Source organism: Saccopteryx bilineata, chromosome 10 (genome assembly GCF_036850765.1).
Source record: "Saccopteryx bilineata isolate mSacBil1 chromosome 10, mSacBil1_pri_phased_curated, whole genome shotgun sequence".
In the NCBI taxonomy this organism is placed as follows: domain Eukaryota; kingdom Metazoa; phylum Chordata; class Mammalia; order Chiroptera; family Emballonuridae; genus Saccopteryx; species Saccopteryx bilineata.
The window spans coordinates 33,470,032-33,490,285 of record NC_089499.1 but is presented as its reverse complement, the minus strand read 5'-3'; the positions used below and the strand labels follow the sequence as shown (position 1 = coordinate 33,490,285).

Genomic DNA, 20,254 nt, shown 5'->3' with positions numbered 1-20,254 from the left:
GGCCGGGAATCGACCCCTGGTCCCCTGCACGCCAGGCCGACGCTCAACCGCTGAGCCAACAGGCCAGAGCCCATATGTTGGTCTTAAGTCTGCCTGGCCTGTGGTGGTGCAGCAGATAAGAGTGTTGACCTGAAACACTGAGGTTGCTGGTTTGAAACCCATGTTTGCCTGGTGAAGGCACATAATGAGAAGCAACTACTACGAGTTGATGCTTCCAGCTTCTCCCCACCCCTCTCTCTAAAAACAAAAATCAATAAATAAAATCCTTTATAAAATAATTTTAAAACTAAAAAAGAAAGAAAACTGATTTTTAAAAGAGTGGTAGAGAGAATTTAGCATTCATATTGCCTTTTCTATGAGTTGTGCCACTAGATAACCAAATAGTAGATAAAATAATGTCTCTTTATAAAAGTATTCCAATTAATTACTAAAAATGAAATAAATTAGAAAACTATCACTTTACAACCCCGAATGAATAAAGGCAATATGCATCAATGTTTTGTACTAAGATCATGAAGAGTCAGGCATGTGCTTTATGATAGAAGAATGCACTACTACCCATAGTCTTGCCAGAGGTATAGAACCTGAATCTGATTCAATCTCTGGATCCTGCTGCCAGTTTTCAAGAAATACCAACTAGCCTGACCAGGCAGTGGCACAGTGGATAGAGTGTCAGACTGGGATGCGGAGGACCCAGGTTCGAGACCCCGAAGTCGCCAGCTTGAGCACGGGCTCATCTGGTTTGAGCAAAGCTCACCAGCTTGGACCCAAGGTCACTGGCTTGAGCAAGGGGTTACTCAGTCTGCTGTAGCCCCACGGTCAAGGCACATATGAGAAAGCAATCAATGAACAACTAAGGTGTCACAATGAAAAACTGATGATTGATGCTTCTCATCTCTCTCCGTTCCTGTCTGTCTGTCCCTATCTGTCCCTCTTTCTGACTCTCTCTATCTCTGCAAAGAAAAAAGAAAAAAAAGAAATACCAACTAAAGAGGAGAAGTTTGAACTTCACTATGCATGGGCAATCCGAAAATCCATTCTGTTGGAAAATCTATAGCTCAAATGACTGGGCTTCTTCAACAGAGTGATTTTCAGTAAATAAAAGGATAGAAAAGGAGCCTATAGGTTAAAAGAGATTTAAAGCAGCCTAACGGGTGGTGGGGCAGTAGATAGTGTGTCAGCCTGGGAATCGGAGGACCCAGTTTGAAACCCCAAGCTTGCTGGCTTGAGCGCGGGCTCACCAGCTTGAAAGTGGGGTCACTGGTTTGAGCAAGGGATCAAAGACATGACCCTGTGGTCGCTGGCTTGAGCCCAAAGGTCACTGGCTTGAGCAAGGAGTCACTGGCTCAGCTGGATCCCCCCAGTAAAGGCACATATGAGAAAGCAATCACTGAACAACTAAGGTGCTGCACCTATGAGTTGATATTTCTCATCTCACCCCCTACCCCTCTCTCAAGTTAAACAAAAAAGAGAGACATAAAGTATATATCAGGCCCTGGCCAGTTGACTCAGTGGTAGAGCATCAGTCCGACATGTGGATGTCCTGGGTTTGATTGCTGATCAGGGCACACAGGAGAAGCGTCTATTTGCTTCTTCACCCTTCCCCCTCTCACTTCTCTCTCTCTCTCTTTCTCTTTTTTTCCCTCTCTCTTTCTCTCTCTGTGCCTGTTTCTTCCCCTCCTGCAGCCAGGCTTGATTGGAGTGAGTTGGCGTTGGGTGCCGATGATGGCTCCATGGCCTCTGCCTCAGGCACTAAGAAGAGCTCAGTTGCTGAGCAACACCCCAGATGGGCAGAACATTGCCTTCTAGTGGGCTTGCCATGTGGATCCTGGCCAGGGTCCATGCAGGAGTCTGTCTCTGCCTTCCCTTCTCTCACTGAATTAAAGAAAAAAAGAAAGAGAGAGAGAGAGAGAGAAAAGGAAGGAAGGGAGGGAGGGAGGGAGGAAAGTGAGTATATCAATCTTTTTAAATTGTGGAGACTAAAATGCTTAGGGATGCACATGGGGTGACAAAGTTTTTTGTTTTGTTTTTTAGCAGAGAGGAAGGGGGAGAAAGAGAAAGAAAAAAACCCCCATCAATTTGTGGTTTCAATTATTTATGCATTCATTGGTTGATTGTTATATGTGCCCTGTCCAGGGATCAAAGCCACAACCCGGTTACTTGGTCACATATGGGTAGAGTTGCCAGGTTTAGAAAAACAAGAGGATACCTAAGACTCCCAGTTAAATTTGAATTTCAGATAAACGACAATTTTTTAGTATATGTCCCAACATACATACTTCTTACCCAAAATTCAGACTAAGCTGGGCCCCTGTGTTTTATCTGGCAAGATCTTGATTTCATTCAAGATGGTGCTAAAGTTCACTTTCTAGCCTTCCTTGTAACTAGCAGTGGTCATGAGCCCCTTTGTGTGCCAAACCCATTTAAATGAAGTCAGTGGGTAGGGTTCTTGGGAATTGAACTGGCAGTCACCCACTGCCCTCACCTTCCACGCAGCATGGTTACTGGAGTTGTTGCAGTCACTTTGCAACCACAGGTGACCCTGTAGATCAGGGGTCCCCAAACTCCGGCCCATGGGCTGCATGCGGCCCCCTGAGGCCATTTATCCGGCCCCCACCGCACTTCCAAAAGGGCACCTCTTTCATTGGTGGTCAGTGAGTGCAAAAGCAAAGCGCAGCATCGCTCACATACAGTACTACTTCTGGTGACGCGGGATGCACGCGTCACGGCTCCGGAAGCACGTCATATCACTTGTTATGGCTAGCAGTGACAAATATGGAACTGGACATTGACCATCTCATTAGCCAAAAGCAGGCCCATAGTTCCCATTAAAATACTGGTCAGCTTATTGATTTAAATTTACTTGTTCTTTATTTTAAATATTGTATTTGTTCCCGTTTGGTTGTTTTACTTTGAAATAAGATATGTGCAGTGTGCATAGGGATTTGTTCATAGTTTTTTTTATAGTCCAGCCCTCCAACGGTCTGAGGGACAGTGAACTGGCCCCCTGTGTAACAAGTTTGGGGACCCCTGCTGTAGATGGAAGCTACAGGCTTAGGACAAGGAGGTACAAATAGAGAAGGACCCTGGGTCGTAGATAACACCAAGGAGCTTTGTCAGGTTCTGTCATCAGAATTTGATCACTTCAGCCCTGGCTGGTTGGCTCAGTGGTAGAGCGTCGGCCTGGCGTGCGGAAGTCCCGGGTTCGATTCCCGGCCAGGGCACACAGGAGAAGCGCCCATTTGCTTCTCCACCCCTCCCCCTCTCCTTCCTCTCTGTCTCTCTCTTCCCCTCCTGCAGCCAAGGCTCCATTGGAGCAAAGATGGCCCGGGCGCTGGGGATGGCTCTGTGGCCTCTGCCCCAGGCGCTAGAGTGGCTCTGGTCGCAACAGAGTGACGCCCCAGAGGGGCAGAGCATTGCCCCCTGGTGGGCAGAGCGTCACCCCCTGGTGGGCGTGCTGGGTGGATCCCGGTTGGGCGGGCGCATGCGGGAGTCTGTCTGTCTCTCCCCGTTTCCGGCTTCAGAAAAATACAAAAAAAAAAAAAGAATTTGATCACTTCATAAGAAAAACTCTTCTTTTACTGTGTCTGGACCACTAAGTAGCATTGGATAATCTGCTCCTTGAAAGTTAGTAAGAATTCCTCTGGAAACTCTCTGGGCCAGTTTTGACAGTGGAGGACCAGAGGGAGTATTTGTACTTCTGTTATTGTTAGTGTGGTTTGGTTTTTATCTTTTCTCTAAAGTAAATATTGGTTTTATCTTTTCTCTAAAGTAAAAATTTTCCTAGGAAATTACCATTTTTGTCTGAATTTTCAAGTTTATCAGCATAGAGTTGAATAAGGAGATTGTTCATTATTCTCTTAATTTCTTATGCATTTGTAGATATTTCATATTCCCTTTTTTGCATGTTTTTTATTTTTTTCTTAATTAGAATAACTGATGATTTCTCTATATAATTGGTTTCAAAGAACAACTTCTCGGATTTATTTATTAGTTCTATCATTTTTCTGTTTTCTAATTTATCAATCTCCACTGAATCCTTTATTTTCTTTCCTTTTTGCTTTCCAATGTATTACACTATTCTTCCCCATTTCCACCTCCATTTTGTTAGTTTGATCATTTCTATGTCGTCAGAGTTTATAACATTTGCATTGTGTTCTATAGACATAATCCTCATACTGATTTTATATTTAAGGCTCACTGTCAATTCTTTTGATATAATTTTTCTATTTGTCTCTTGGTTGGCAGAATTTCATCCTCTAGACACTTTCTCAAGAAAGCCTGATGAGAATAATAAATCTGGAATTCTTGTATATTCAAATCTATTGTTTCTTATTTTTATATTTCAACCACAGTTTGGCACAGTATTAAATTCCTGGTTCATATTTTCACTTCCAAAAGGACTCTAAAGGCTTATAACTAGCCTTGGTGTTATTGTGGTAAAGTCTGGGTACAGCTTGAGTTTTTGCCCTTATAAACGTCCTTGATCTTTTTCTCAGGCTGCTCAAATGATTCTTACTTTATCTTTGAAAATCAGGAATTCTACTAGGCTACATCTTGGTGTTGATATTCTGTTCCTTTCTTTCCTGAATTCGGATGTGTCCTTTCAGTCTGTACATTCAAATCTGCTTATATTTATGGAGAATTTTCTTCAATTACATCTTTAAGTACTCTTCCTGTTTCATTATGTATTATCTATAGTTGTATAACAAACTTGACCACACACTCAGCAGTTTAAAATAAGACCCATTTATTATCTCACAGTATCTGTGTGTCAGGAGTCTGAGCATAGCTTAACTGGGTCCTCTGCACCGGACCTCACAAGTCTACAGTGACCACGTCGGCTGGACCCAGTCTCATCTGAGGCTGAGTCTTTTCCAGAGCTCAACTGCATGTTGGAAGAATAATTTCCTTGCAGCCATAGAGCTCCTGCTGGCTTGATTCTTCCAAGAACAGCAGGAGGGAAAGTGTCTAATAGAATATCTAGCAACTACTCCTGTTTTATTCTTTTAAAATCAGGAACTTCACTATAACAAATGAAAACCTGTAACAGCCTGGTTCTACACTGATGTTCCTGTCAAGGCAAAGATAAGCACTGAATCCTTTAACTGGCCTGGATCAAACCTGAGGGGCAGTTCCCCACTTAATTTTAGTGTTTAAATACTTTGCTGCTCATTTTCATTAAAGATGGCGAAAACACTTTGACATCTGCTCGCATTCTATGGACCCTGTTGGAGAAGCACCTGGGAAATAAAAGTGATGGTTTTGATTCATGTCTTTCTTTGATGTGAGGGAAAGATAGGAGTCAGAATATAGGCTCTGCGTGCCTTTCTGCTGCTGCCCCGGTGTCCTCCAAGTGTGACCCAGGCCAGGAACATCGGCATCCCCATCACCTGGGCACTTGTTAGAAAACTATATTCTCAGGCTTTACCCCAGACCTGCAGAATCAGAATTTCTGGGCAGGGCGTTCAGGGATCTGATGTTCAGATTGACTGCCCTCCGAGGGAGTCAATGTCAAGCCCACATTTGACAACCCTTGCTCTGGTCAGACCACCAAGAATTTCCCTTGGGAGTGCGCTCTGAGTTTCGGTTTGATTCTGCCACAGCTGCATGGAAGACTCCGCCGTGGTCTGCGCAGGTTTGACCGATAAATTAACCCCATTCTTTAACATGTGCCAGGAGGGCGGACCAGGAGCCTGGTTTCTAGTCTGTTCTTCCCCCTAACCAGCTTGGAGTATTCTCTTATCACAAAGGTAGAATTTTACCATCTGTTTTCACTGCTGTGGCAGAAAGATAAAATGAAGTCATGGATGTCAAAATGGCCTGAAAACAATAACAGGTAATGTAACAGGTAAAAAGCAATGTAGCATCAATATAAATTTCTGTCGTTACAGATCCCTTAACTCGGCCCGGTTTCTCCATGCACTGTGCTGTCTGTCACAGTGTGGGGGGGTCGCGTCACTTGGCCCTCCCCTCACATCTGTGGAGCACACAACTATGTGATAAGAAATCAACAAATTTAGAACTTGTGACTGTAGAAGATGCAATAGGTCCTGGGAGCATGGCACATAAAAAACAGCTTTCATGAGACTCGAATCTTGGAAAATCGAATGTGTTTTTTCCACTGTAAAAAAGTTAGCTGAGCTTGACTCTTAATCAAGGCCAGCAGTTTGCTGAAGCTGCTGGGTTCAAGCAGGAGCCTAAAGAAATGTCTTTCTATGGTCTGTTGGCCATTTCATAACTTAAGGAATATAATGGTCAATTCAATAGAAACATATGAGTTAAAAAAATTTTAAAAAAAAGTTAGCTGAGCATTAGAAATGAAGGGAAGGAGGGGAAACACCACCTATTTATTAAGAATTGCTCTGCTAGTGTGGTTCTTGGGTTAATAGTACTCAGTTATTCCACACGGGGGCAGTAGCAAACCAGTAGAATCCATCTCAGCTGGGGCTTTTTTCTCTCTGTACAAAATGTAAAAGAGCCTTCTTCCATTAAACACCTGTGCATTTCAGGAAGAAGTTTTATTTGACTTAGATTGTGAACACAATTTCCCATTTGAGTCAAGAAGGACGGCAGACTTAGTTTCCAGAGTCATGGTCCCTTGATTGCTCACTTAGTGCTCTGAGACCCTTTACTCTGGCCAACAGGGCAGAAACAGGCCCTAAGCAACGGCCTGGTCCAGAGTTACACTCTCTGTTTTGAAGATAAATAGCTGGCATTTTTTAAAAAGTGAGATCACAACTCACCAGTCCAACTCGGAGGACTTGGTAACTTGTACACTACTCCTTGTGAGTTCGCCCTTGGATTTTGATCTCATCAGTTCGCTACTCACAAGTGTTTACACTTGACATTTCCCACTGAGGTCATCCAAAGTCTCGGTGGTGGATGGGTCTGCAAGAAGCTGTTCAAGCAAAAACCGTTGTGGACTTCTTCCAGAGGCCGGTCATCGATGAGCTCACTGCTAGCACCGTCAGAGGGGAGACCCAGAAGACGAGAGTTTTTCTAGGATAGGAAAGATCTCTTTGGGGATTTCTTTAAATTCAGATTGTGTAAACTCAGTGGAGATGGACATTATTTCTCCTCATTATGTAAAAGGATTTAGACATGGAAACAACAAAACCCACAAGAATAGGTTTAAAACTATTTGGAATTTTAACTTGCAGTATTTTTCTTGGCCTCCTGTCATACTCAGATGATTCCTAATGACTTACTCAGGCTTTGTGCCATAGGATGTGACATTTCCTGCCTCCTTTCCCAGTCGTGGGACTGTTATTCTCCCTGACAAGTTCTTTTGTTAGCAAGACCAATAGGTCTATATATAAATTTTTAAATGTATAGATCTGCCTCTGAAATTATCTTAGTAAGAATATCTTAATAATACTTTCATCTTATTGCAAAAGACAATTGTACTAGCATGGTGAGGAAGGAAACAGCTAATTATCAAGATGAATCATTTAATAAGGTGGAAAGACAAGTTCCTTGAGTATAAAAATACCTGGTGATTGACATGTTACCAAATTTCTGCCAAATAGATTTCCATGTAATTTAGACTTTGATTTCTTTTCCTCGTAGATCACAAGAACCTTCCTGATTAGGATCGGTGTCAGGGGAAACATTTTTCATTCTAAAATGAGAAACAGGCTTCTGTAGGGCAGTTAAAAGATCAGGATGCTCGCTAAAGATGTCACTCCCGGAATTCTCTTCCCACCCATCAGTGATTTCCCGTCCACCGGCTCTTTCCTCCCGCACACTGTCGGGTCTTAGGCTTCTACTGTGCACGGAGTGGGGAGTCCCTGGAGGATTTTGAGCAGAGGAGTGTTCTGATTGACCCAGTCTTTCACTGGTCTCGCTAATGAGAGGAGAATGAAAAGGGCAGCGGCAACTGCCTGGAGGTGCGGAGGCCAGTGAGGGCCCCCTGCTGTTTGTCCCTCTGAATTCATTTTTTGCTCCCTTCCCCTTGTCCCTGGGCTCCAGCTAGCTGTTCTCCTTGCTGTTTCTTGAGCCCATATGGCAAGCTTCCACATGGGTTGACCAAGCCGTTTCCTCTGCGTGGGACACTCTTCCCCAGGCATCCCAATGGCTTCCTTTCTCATTTTCTTCAGACGTCACCTTCTCACTAGGTGTTTATTTGATTGTGGTCGTCTGTCCTTCCCTACATCTAGAGTGGGCGCTCCATGAGGAAGAGCTGGGCTTATTCACTGCTGCATTTCTGACACCGACACCTGTGTCTGGTGCACAGTCCAGTGTCCCAGGGATGCAGGGATGTCCTGACCCTGCTGTTCCCTGCCAGTGGGCACCAGGGCATGTCACAGGCCGATGCCCCCATCCCAGAGGGCTGTGGTGAGCAGAGCATGTCAAGCAGGGCGTGGAAGCACATTGTCACCTCAATGGTACATTCATGCCAGTCCCTTCCTGCAGTTTAGTCTCACCTGTCAAGTGTTCTCCAACACAAAGGGGGAGCATAGCTACCTTTATAGACCAGCACATACTTCTAGTGACCATTTTGTTTATGGTCCAGGTCCTGACTGACTCCAGAGGTCGATCAGTGTCTGGATCTCCAAGAACCTTATGACTTTACAGAGCCCCCTTGTTCCCAGGAAGACTCCGCCCCCAGCCCACCTGAGTACGGATGGCATCATGAGCCAGCACCTGGCAAACCCTGGAAACTGCCCCTTCCAGTCCTGCCTGCTGTGCCCTCCGTCATCCCTGCCTCGGTCTGGTTGGATTGCTCCTGAGGCAGGTGTGTGGTGCCAGATGAAGAGGGAAAACCAGCATTTGCAGATTTGGTTAAAAGGGCTGCTGTTTCCCCACTCTTCAGCAGGGCAAACTGTTGTTCCTGTTTTTATTGTAATTACTCCTTCTCAACCGACCTCACTCCACTTGCCTCCTTCAAGCATGAATACCTGCTTGAATCTGCATAACCTTTTATTATCAACCCACCTCTGTTCACGCACAGATGATCCTTTCTTATAGCTCTCCTACCCCGCTCCTTTTGTAAATAAGCTGAATTTTATTTTCTCAAGATAGAAAGTAATGTGATATCTTGCTGTTTCCACAGTTTCCTTGTTTTGTTGGCTTGCAAGTCTGTGGGATTTAAACAAACATCCTGTGTTCCCGGATCAGTGGTATATATCTCTTAATGGAGAAAGGGAGCTACTATGAACGCCACTTTAGGCCTCCGAACTACTGACATGCCTCCACCAGACGCTGGTTTGAATGCCTCCGCACTTCTTGCCCCAGCCTCAGTTTCCCCACTTCTTAGTGAGGCCAGAGTCTTATCCTTTAGAAATAAAATGACTTTGACAATGAAAGTTTCCCGCCCCCTCCAAAACCATTCCCCATTACCATCCTTATGAAAGTGGAGATGGAACAAAAAATATATTTTGAGACTTTTAAAATTATTCTTTGCTGGGCTTCAGAGGCAAAATTCAGATAAGAAAGCTTATCAATTATACTTTTGTTTCTACCCAGAAACTCATGACTGGCTCACTCAAAGGCCCCTTGTTCTAATCTTAAAACATTGTTGCCAGTGTCCCAGATGAATGGCAACAAGTCTTGGGGTTTGGTATTTGGATGGTACATTTATTCCCCCCTGGGAAAGAAATAACAGTTTGAGAGGGGACGGGGTTGGGCGGGGGGGGGGGGGGGGGAGTCTAGAACACCACTTATCCTGAGAAATATTTGATATTCTGAGGATAATGACTGAGCATCCCTAGCCCTTGCTCTGTTGCAGAAAAGAATTATAGTTAGTTTTGTTTTTGGAATTTTTGAGAAGAGAGAGAAAAAGATATTTGCAGCCTGGGTAATTTGGTTTTGAAATGCAAACACAGGAGTTATGAGTCAGACTTGGGCAGGGTGTCCTTTTCTTTTTAAAGAGCAGCAATATGATTCTTCGATTTGTCCTTCTCATGGTGTTGAGTTGGTCACCCCCAGCACGTCTCCACAGACCACGTGGCGGGGCCTCTGCACACCACCTGGTGAATCTGTGTGCTGGGGCGGGGCTTAAGCTGGGAGGCCAGGCCAGTTTTCAAGGCAGAGCTGGACTCGTCACATTAAAACACAGAGTCGCCTGACCTGTGGTGGCGCAGTGGATAAAATGTCGACCTGGAAATGCTGAGGTCGCCGGTTCGAAACCCTGGGCTTGCCTGGTCAAGGCACATATGGGAGTTGATGCTTCCAGCTCCTCCCCCCTTCTCTCTCTCTCTCTCTGTCCTCTCTAAAAAGGAATAAATAAAAAATAAAAAATAAAAAAAAAAAACACAGAGTCATGGTGTAACGATTACAAATAAAAAGTCCTATACCTGGTAAAAAACTGGCACACAGAAGTGTCATTGTGACATAATTCTAATCTTTTACGGTAGGAGCTACAAAGCTGAGTTTACATTTTATCACTGCAAAAGGATTTTCTTTCCAAACGAGCTTGCTTTCCAGGAGGGGGCTGGGAGCCCAGAGGCTGAGGTTGAGAAGTGATGATTGGGCATTGGCAATTGTAAAGGTCCAGGAGGCAAAAAGGAGTCCCGGTTTGGTTAGGAGACTTCTTTTTATCTGTTCCTAACAGAGTCGATCCTGGCTTTCAAATGGAAGTCAGCAGTTTCTCTGCGCGCCAAATAAAGAAAGTTGTGCTGAGTAAAGTGAACTTGACTCTTTATGTTCATTACTGACCAAGGAAACACAGGGAGAATTTTAATCTTCACCCCCCTCCACCCCCGTTTGTGCAGCTGGGAAAGCCAGCTGTGTTATTAAGATCATAGCAGTCATAGCTGGGGTAGAGGAATGACCTGTAGTGTGCTGTGAGCACAGAGGGCAGGTTGCGGGATGCGGAACAGATCACAGAGTTATGTAAAATAGAATAATTATTCTTGCCCAGAACGTAAGTGTGCAGCTCGCGCCGAGATCAGTGGTGCGAATGCCGGGTCTGTTTTGGAAAGGTTCTAAAACCGGACTATTAGCACAGTGAGCCATTTTAAACACAGCTACGTGTTTGGAGAGAAACACATACCCTTTTATTTAGGAACATGAAACAAACCCTTTGAGCGGCAGTACCACGGCGGGTGAGTTTAATTGCCGGGAATTAATAAATCACAGTTGCAAAGTTAAATTCTTGGCAGGATTCTTTGTTCAGCTGTTTTCCCCTGACCTCGTTACATTCCAGATTTACGGTCTGCGCCATGTCTGGAGCCAGCGCCCCGCTCGCTGTTTTCCTCTGCGGCTGTTACGCGGTGGCCCTGGGGGTCCACACTGGGGAGCGCTGCGCGGCGGAAGGGGACGACACTGACTATTACGTGGCGGCCGTGTACGAGCACCAGCTGATCTTGAGCCCGAACCCTCTGGCTCTCCCCAGCCGCAAGCAGGCCTTGGAGCTGATGAACCAGAACCTCGACATCTATGAACAGCAAGTGATGGCTGCAGCCCAAAAGGCAAGACGTGGTCCTGGGTTAGAGCCTCAGCTTGTCTCGCAGAACAGGGAACACTGCTCGCTAGCCCGCGGCCAGGGGTTCCCGCAGCCCCCCTGGAAAATCAGCACGGCTGGTAGAGCTGAGCTGAAGAGCTACAGACGCTGGCCAGAGTGGCGCTGCTCACAGTGGTCCGTGGACCGGCGACATCAGCCGCCCTGCTGAGCTCCTGAGACAGGCAGAACCTGAGCCCTGCCCCAGACCTGCTGAATCAGACCCACATCTTAGCAAGACACCGGGGTGACGCTTTTCACCTCAAGCCTGAGAAGCTGTGGCTGGATCCCGGGTTCTTGAATGTGGAGGAATTACTTAGCCAGTTGTAAGCAAATGTGGGTGCCTGGGTGCCACGCCTGTCGAGTCAGATGGGCTATGGGCTGGGCATTGGGATGTCTTAAGGCTTCCGGGTGGATACTGATGTGCAGAAAGTCTGAAAACCACCAGGCACAATGGCCCGTCACTCTCTCAGGCATTCTGAGTTGCACTGAAGGAGTAGGCATGCATAGAACTGCTGTTTGCTGCCTTCATATTATCTGGGGCCCATTTTTGGTCTCAGCACCAAACCACGAACAGTCTTGAGGACTCAGCCCAGACAGCGCTGAACTCAAAGGAACAAAGGGAGGTCGGTGCCAGCCTTTGTGAAGGCTTCCTGCTTGCCCCACGTTGCCAGCTCCTGCCAGGAAGGGTGGGGCCGAGAGGGAATGTGGGTGCCAGATGTCCACTGTAAGAAAATGCTCTGCTGGGAAAGCCACAACCAAAGGGAAGTCTGGGTTTTAACCCTGGTGGTGGGGTGAGCAAGCCCAGCTGCTGGAGGAAGCCCTGCTCTGCCTTCATTGGAGCAAAACTTTCCTGTGTCTGTGAGTTTAGGAGTTTAGAGGGCAGAACCAGTCATGCCAACAGGTCTGGCCCCAAACAGTCCCTGTCAGGGTGGACAGGATCACCTGGACAGCCACTATCTGTGGCTACGTGTAAAAATTCTAGCCTATAAGACACACACAGACACACCCCTGATGTTGGAAGAAAGCTTAAAGTCCTGGTCCAACTTCTGAGAGGTGACACTCCTCTTTTGTTCCCGACGTGACATCCACGTTCTCCGTGAACCTCTTTAATGGCCCAGAACTCCTCTGTGTTACAGGTCCACTGGTTCCCACTGAGGACAGCGGGCACTCTGGGAAGATCTTCCTTCCCATGAGCAAGGCAGCCTCCCTGTAACAGCCATCCATTGTCCTGCTCTCTGAACTAAACAGAATAGTCTGAGTCCCTTCTCATGTGCCACCTTCCCTAAAACAGGAGGGCAGCTGTCATGGCCTTCCTGGCGTCTCTCCCCCAGGCTATAGATCCTTAGTTCCACCCACAGTTCCTGGAGCGCTGAGGATTTCAGACCTTGTATGGAAGACTTCCCTGGTTGTCTCTGTGCTCCCAGTTCTACCTGCGAGGGAGGGGGCAGAGGAGATCCGTCACCCTTCTCATTCTAGACTTGTCCCCAGAAGGCTTGTGGCAGCCACATCTCGCTGTGGATTCCTGAGGCACTTGCTGTCAACTAGACTACTGAGCCTTTTCACACACACAGACACACAGTGGGTGCCGCCGTTGCTGTCCGGTACTTATAAAATTAATTTACTAAACTTGAGATCAAGACTGCACATTTACGCTGTTAAATGTCATCATTCCGGCTTGTTGGGCTATTTGGGGACCTTTACTGACATCCAGCATATCAGTTACCTTCTCGTCATTCACACATTTGATGGACACCTTCACTTACGTCTAAGTGTAAATCCCAGGCTCTGCCCGCAGACCTCCTGGTGACACAGATCGGCTCCAGGGCACTCTCTGAACAGAGGTGTTTGCTTGCATGGCACTAAATGTCACTCACCTTTTGCTTCTCCATCCCATCCACAAGACCATTCTATGACATTTGGCAGCTGCCATCGTGAAACCGAGGGACTGTGACTGTAGCATCCCCCCGAATTTTAATAACCTGCCCCCAAAGGAAACATCGCACGTTTTGTGAAGCCCTTGCCAGCCATAAGGCATCATTCCTTCTCTGTTTGTGGTCCAGGAACAGGGACAAAGCTGTGATCTGATTGTTTTTAGTGTTTATAGATACCTAGGCTGCCCTTTGTGGTTATATGCGTTAAAGCAACTTTTAAGACAATTTGATGTTCCTAAACAAGCCAATGGAAATATTTCTCTCATGAGCCCTGTCCAGGTAGCTCAGTTATTTGGAATATCATCCCAATATACCGAGGCTGCAGGTTCAATCCCCACTCAGGGCGCATATAAGAATCAGCCAATGAATGTAGAAGTAAGTGGAACAACAAATTGATGTTTCTCTCTCTCTCCTTCTCTCCCCTCCTCCGTCTTCTATCTCTCTAAATCAATTTAAAAAAACTTTTAAAACTATTTCTCTCTTGGTTGAGGCATGTATAGGGAAGAAAAGGAGTCCAGCTTAAAGGTCAGTCACCTAGGTTGGCAACCATAATTCCTCAGTTCTTACTCTTACTGAGTTTATCATAAAATTGTTCAAGTCCTTTATCAGGTGTGTTACTTACATCCTAGAACATCCCTAGAGAGAACTGGCGATCACGTAAGACCCAGTGTTCCACTCCAGCTCGGGTTGCGGCCCCCTCCTCATTCCTGGCAGATATGTAGTCAGGAAATCCAATTCAATTTTAATTCTAATCTAATATCTCTATGTAACTTAAATGTCAAGATATTAACAATAAGTATCTTGATGTCACAGGATTATGAATTCTTACTTTATATTTTCTGTTTTTCAAGTTTTCTACAGTTAAACTTTGAAGCTTTAATAACCAGAAAAAAAGTTTTCAGTGCATTCCAGAAATAAGTGACTCAGATTGCCCGTTATTTCAGATTATTCATGCCTTCTCTGTCTTCCTCCTCCCCTGTCACTTTGGGACAGTGTCCCAGGCTTGATATTTGAAGACATGTAAGTGGAGAACAGCAGAAGCTGAGGTCCCGGTGCTAAGAGCGGAGGGCTGCCCTGCTTGTTTGGATTTTCTTAGGTTGCTGCAGACATCACAGGGAGCCCATGTGGCTCCAGGTGTGGGAAACGCCTGCTGTGTAGTCAAGATTTTGCAGGGAGCCTCCTAGTTCCCAGTTAGAGAATTCCAGGGTTGGAGTAAGTCGCCTTTCTATACTGAAATCAACATACTTTTACCCACCAGCCCCATGGGTCTCAACCTTGGCTGCACACTAGAATCACCTGGGAACATTTAAACAAATAGTTGCCAAGAGTCCTCCCACAATTAATCAAAGTAACCCCAGCATCACACCTCCATAGGAGTGTTGTTGTTTTTTCCAGAAGTCCCCCATCTGATTTCAATGCACAATAAAGGTTAAAAATGGCTGGACTGGAAATACACATCTGTTAATAAGCCCACACTACTCAAGGCCTTTTATGGTCGGCCACATCTCGCACTGGGCCACCAAGAACTCCAAACCCTGTTTGCTTGGCAAACTCCTGCTCCCTTCAACCCTCCCTGCCCTGGATATGCTCCCAAGGACCTGGTTGTTCCCAGAGGACTTTGTCTTTGCTCCCTCAGAATTGGGCCAAGTGAGATGGCTTCCTCAAGACTAAGATCCCTGATCAGAGTCCAGCCACCGTTTTTTTAACCTCTGGTTCCTGGTACACAGCAATTGCTTGATGGCTGTCAGATGATCGGATGAAAGAATGCATACATGAGTGAAGTGGTGCTTCCTATGATCTGATAACATACTATACTTTGATGTTTTTGACCCACAGGGTGTACAGATTATAGTGTTTCCAGAAGATGGCATTCATGGATTCAACTTTACAAGAACATCCATTTACCCATTTTTGGACTTCATGCCGTCTCCCCAGTTGGTCAGGTGGAACCCGTGCCTGGAGCCCCACCGATTCAATGACACAGAGGTGTGTGACGGTCCCGGCCTCCCTCCTCAGTAGGCTGACGGTATCCAGAGAGGAACCAAGTCGGGGGCCCAAAGCTCAGACATGCCAAAGGAGACTGAAAGGGGACCCTCGGGTCTTAGAAATGAGACCCCAACTCCATGTGTCACACATTCATCCTGTTAAAGAATGTCTGATACTATAGTAAATGAGTCCCGTACTCATCTATGGATTATTCTATTTATTAGTTATTACAAGAAATACATGAACATATACTTATCCAACAAGCAAATAAAAACACGAAAGCCCACCTTCACCCTACCCCAGTCTTCATCCTGCAATCCTTTAGAGAGAGAGTCTTCAGCTATTTAATGTGCGTCCAACTACACTGTTCTTTTCTATGCACTTTGTAATTACCGACGTCTCTTTTAGCATGCTATCTGCTTAGTCTTTCTTTTAACTCTTGCTGTTATAAACACTGTCTCAATGAATATGCTTGTGCAGATAGTTTTGGGAACATGTTTCAGTTTTTCTGTAAGATGAGATTCCTAGAAATGTAGTTTCTTAGCAGGATAGGCACATTTTAAATTATTTTAAGGAGGACCAAGTTTCCCCTCTAAGAGATTTGGATTTCACTTTAGATCCCCAGTAATAGTAGATGAGTGCTTGTTCTGCCACTTTCTGGTCAATGTAAGATGGAATAATTGTTTGAGTTTCTCCCTGTTTACGAAGGTGGAAGATCCGTCTCGTTATTTTAATCTGCATTCCTTTAGTACTGGTAAGGTTGAGCATCTTTTTAGATGTTTGTTGGCCCTTTGTATTATATTGGCTCTTCTATGAGTTCCTCATCTCCTTTGTACATTTTCAATAGTGGTTGCCATTTTAAGGCAGGATTTTAAAAATCCACTTATGTATCCGTTTATTTCTATTCCCCCCCTACTCTAGGTTCTCGAGCGCCTGAGTTGTATGGCCATCAAGGGAGACATGTTCCTGGTGGCCAATCTCGGGACAAAGCAGCCTTGTTACAGCAGTGACCCGGGGTGCCCTAGGGACAGAAGGTACCAGTTTAACACGAACGTCATCTTCAGCAATAACGGAACCCTCGTGGGGCGCTACCGCAAACACAACCTCTACTTTGAGGCAGCTTTCGATACCCCTCTCCACGTGGATTACACTGTCTTCGATACCCCTTTTGCTGGCAAGTTCGGCATCTTCACTTGCTTTGACATCCTGTTCTTCCAGCCCGCCGTGGGGCTCCTCAGAGACGCCGAGGTGAAGCACATCGTGTATCCAGCCGCGTGGATGAACCAGCTCCCACTCCTGGCAGCGATTCAGATCCAGAGCGCTTTCTCCATCGGCTTTGGTGTCAACTTGCTGGCTGCTAACATCCATCACCCATCCTTGGGGATGACTGGAAGTGGCATACACACCCCTTTGAAGTCCGTTTGGTACCATGACACGGAAAACTTCACAGGTCACCTTATAATCGCCCAGGTAGCCAAAAATCCACAGGGCCTCCTCAGTACAGAGAATGCCACAGATCAAACGGACCCTTCTCATAGTAAATTTTTAAAAATCTTGGCAGGAGATCCATACTGTGAGAAGGATTCTCAGGAAGTCCATTGTGACGGAGCCACCAAATGGAACATGAATGCTCCTCCCCCGTTTCACTCTGAGATGATGTACGACAACTTCACCCTGGTCCCGGTCCGGGGGAAGGAAGGCTATCTCCAAGTCTGTGCAAATGGCCTCTGCTGTTACTTACTCTACCAGAGGCCTACTTTGTCCAAAGAGCTGTACGCACTGGGGGTCTTTGATGGCCTTCACACCGTGCATGGCACTTACTATGTTCAAGTTTGTGCCCTGGTCAAGTGTGGGGGCCTTGGCTTTAACTCCTGTGGGCAGGAGATCACGGAGGCTGCAGGGATGTTTGAGTTTCACCTGTGGGGTAACTTCAGTACTTCTTACATCTTTCCCCTGCTTCTCACCTCGGGGATGACCCTGGAAACCCCTGACCAGCTCGGCTGGGAGAATGAGAACTATTTCCTGAGGAAAAGTGGACTGTCCTCTGGCCTGGTGACGGCAGCCCTCTATGGGCGGCTGTATGAGAGGGACAATGGGAAGTGAGGGCTGGGCTCTGGTTACCGCGTGGGCAGCCCCAAGCACAGGCCGTGGCGCGTAGCAGTGGGACCACCGCTGCCCATTCTGGGAACTGTGGGAAGAAACGGGGCTGGGGTGGCGGGAGGAGGAGCAGATTCCCCCGGGGGCTCTTCCTCTTAAATGGAAATTATTGAGACATTTTTCTGGTATTTTCTACCCACATCCCCACATTTATCTTTTCCAAGCTACAATTTCTCAGTACACAATTGGCTTTAAGAACTAAAATAAAATAAAGACAATTTATATTTTACACATCCACAAAGCAGTCACGTGTGTCTTTTCCTTGTTCCATGACACCCAGGACATACAAATATTTCACAGGCCTCAAACGTTTTCTAAGGGAAGAAACAAACTCTTAAAGCAAAAGTTGTATTAGAAATGATTGCAGCGGGGCCCTTTTTCCATTCTCGTCGACCAGAATTCTATCCAGATGAAACGGTAACACCACAACACCAACAATACCAGAAATGTGGGTTTTGAAGCAGCTTTTTTTTTTTTTAATTTTTAAAATTCATTGACTTTAGTAAGTGAGAAAGATAAAAAGAGAGAGAGAAGCATCAATTTGCTATTCCACTCCATCCATGCATTTTTTGGTTGATTCCTGTATGTGCTTTGACCAGGGATCAAACCCACAGCCCTGGTGCAGCAGGATGATGCTACAACCAGTTTAGCTACCTGGCTAGGGTTGAAGCAGCTTTTAAAAACAAATAAGAAAGCCTGACCTCTGGTGGCGCAGTGGATAAAGCATCGACCTGGGAACATTGAGGTTGCCGGTTCAAAACCCTGCACTTGTCTGGTCAAGGCATATATGGGAGTTGATGCTTCCTGCTCCTCCCTCCTTTCTCTCTCTCTCTCTCTCTCTCTCTCTCTCTCTCTCTCTCTCTCTCTTCCTCTCCCTCCCTCCTCTCTAAAATAAATAAATAAAAATAAATTCTTAAAATTAAAAAAAAAAAAACAGACGAGAAATGGCCTGGCCAGGTAGCTCAGTTGGTTAGAGCATTGTCCCAATATGCCAAGGTTGTGAGTTTAATTTTCATCCAGGGAATCATACAAGAATCAACCAATGAATGTATGAGTAAGTGGAACAACAAATTGATGTCTCTCTCTCTAAATATCAATTAAAAAAAAAACCAAAAAAACAGAAGGAAAGTCTCTCACATCTGCCTTTGTGTCAATAAATGGGAAGTGTCCTGCAGGACTCACAGTAACTGGAAGGAAAGTGTGCAGAGACTTGGAGAGAGGGGACTGGAAAAAGTACTGAAGAGAGGGGCAGCAGTAGGAAAGGATGAGTAATAGGATTCCTTCTGCACAGCGTGTTTATCCAGAGACTCCAGGGACCTTAATAAATCATGCTGGCTTTGGGCAAGAGCCGTACCGTTGCCCAACTGTGCAGGATGGAATGGTGGTGGTAGAATTCAGTTCACCACACACATACCCTGCCCCCAGAAGGGCCCTCCTTTTGCAGAGAGGCGCTGTACCTTGTGCAGAGAAGTTGCTAGAACTGCCATGGAGGTTTATTTAGTCATTCATTTATTTAATCACTGAACAGGTGTTTTGGGGGACCTCACCAGATAGCAAGGACCTCTCACGTATTAGTTCCTGACGCAAAATCATCATATTCAATGTGTGAAGACATTGATTGGTAGGCCACTCATTTCTGTGTTATTTGTGCCTGACATTTTCAAGTCATTTTGACTCTAGGCCTAGTAACTCTTTCCAATTTTTTTTTTAATTTTAATTTTTATTTATTCATTTTAGAGAGGAGAGAGAGAGAGAGAGAGGAGAGACAGAGAGAGAGAAGGGGGAGGAGCTGGAAGCATCAACTCCCATATGTGCCTTGACCAGAAAAGCCCAGGGTTTCGAACCGGCGACCTCAGCATTTCCAGGTTGATGCTTTATCCACTGCGCCACCACAGGTCAGACCAATTTTTTTTTTTAGAGAGAGAGGCAAGGAGGAAGACAGGAACATCAAGCTGCTCCTGTATGTGCCCTGACTGGGGATCCAATCATTTTAAGTGGATGGATAATTAGCTGCCTGTAGTTTGCCTCTTCAATGTTGTGGCTATTTTGTTTTGTTCTCCTTTTTAAACTAGGTGTTTAAAACCAGTATGCTCGCCTGACCGGGCGGTGGCGCAGTGGATAGAGTGTCAGACTGGGATGTGGAGGACCCAAGTTTGAGACCCCGAGGTCACCAGCTTGAGTGCGGGCTCATCTGGTTTGAGCAAAGCTCACCAGCTTGGACCCAAGGTCGCTGGCTTGAGCAACGGGTTACTCGGTCTGCTGTAACACCCCAGTCAAGGCACATATGAGAAAGCAATCAATGAACAACTAAGGTGTCACAACAAAATGATGATTGATGCTTCTCATCTCTCTCCGTTCCTGTCTGTCTGTCCCTATCTATCCCTCTCTCTGACTCTCTCTCTGTCTCTGTAAAAAACAAAACAAAAACCAGTATGCTGCCTGACCTGCGGTGGCACAGTGGATAAAGCGTCAACCTGGAAACACTGAGGTTGCCGGTTCAAAACCCTGGGCTTGCCTGGTCAAGGCACATATGGGAGTTGATGCTTCCTGCTCCTCCCCCCTTCTCTCTCTCTTTCTCTCTCTCTCTCTCTCTCTCTCTCTCCCCCCCCCATAATGAATAAATAAAATCTTTAAAAAAAAAAACAGTATGCTCATACACATAATTATATAGAGGGGAAAAAAAATTCTTCCTCCTCTCCCCTGCAGTGTCCAGACCTGTTTCTGGCTTTCA

At 45.8% G+C, this 20,254-nt stretch overlaps 1 protein-coding gene and 2 non-coding genes across 4 annotated transcripts in view; all 3 read left to right on the top strand.

Annotated features, from left to right (window-relative positions):
• Positions 1-17,754, top strand: part of BTD (biotinidase) — a 30,143-nt gene extending 12,389 nt beyond the window's left edge. For both annotated transcript variants that reach the window (XM_066244386.1, XM_066244388.1), the window contains exons 2-4: positions 11,153-11,417; positions 15,217-15,366; positions 16,288-17,754. In XM_066244386.1, the coding sequence (XP_066100483.1) occupies positions 11,169-11,417; positions 15,217-15,366; positions 16,288-17,469 (1,581 nt within the window). In that variant the 5' untranslated portion in view covers positions 11,153-11,168 and the 3' untranslated portion in view covers positions 17,470-17,754. The remainder of the gene's footprint in view (positions 1-11,152; positions 11,418-15,216; positions 15,367-16,287) is intronic.
• TRNAA-GGC (transfer RNA alanine (anticodon GGC)) lies at positions 3,149-3,224 on the top strand. Its single transcript has one exon. It is a non-coding gene; the product is annotated as a tRNA-Ala (tRNA).
• Positions 6,146-6,282, top strand: LOC136314848 (small nucleolar RNA SNORA2/SNORA34 family). The gene has a single exon (XR_010727421.1). It is a non-coding gene; the product is annotated as a small nucleolar RNA SNORA2/SNORA34 family (small nucleolar RNA).
• Positions 17,755-20,254: the final 2,500 nt, after the last annotated feature.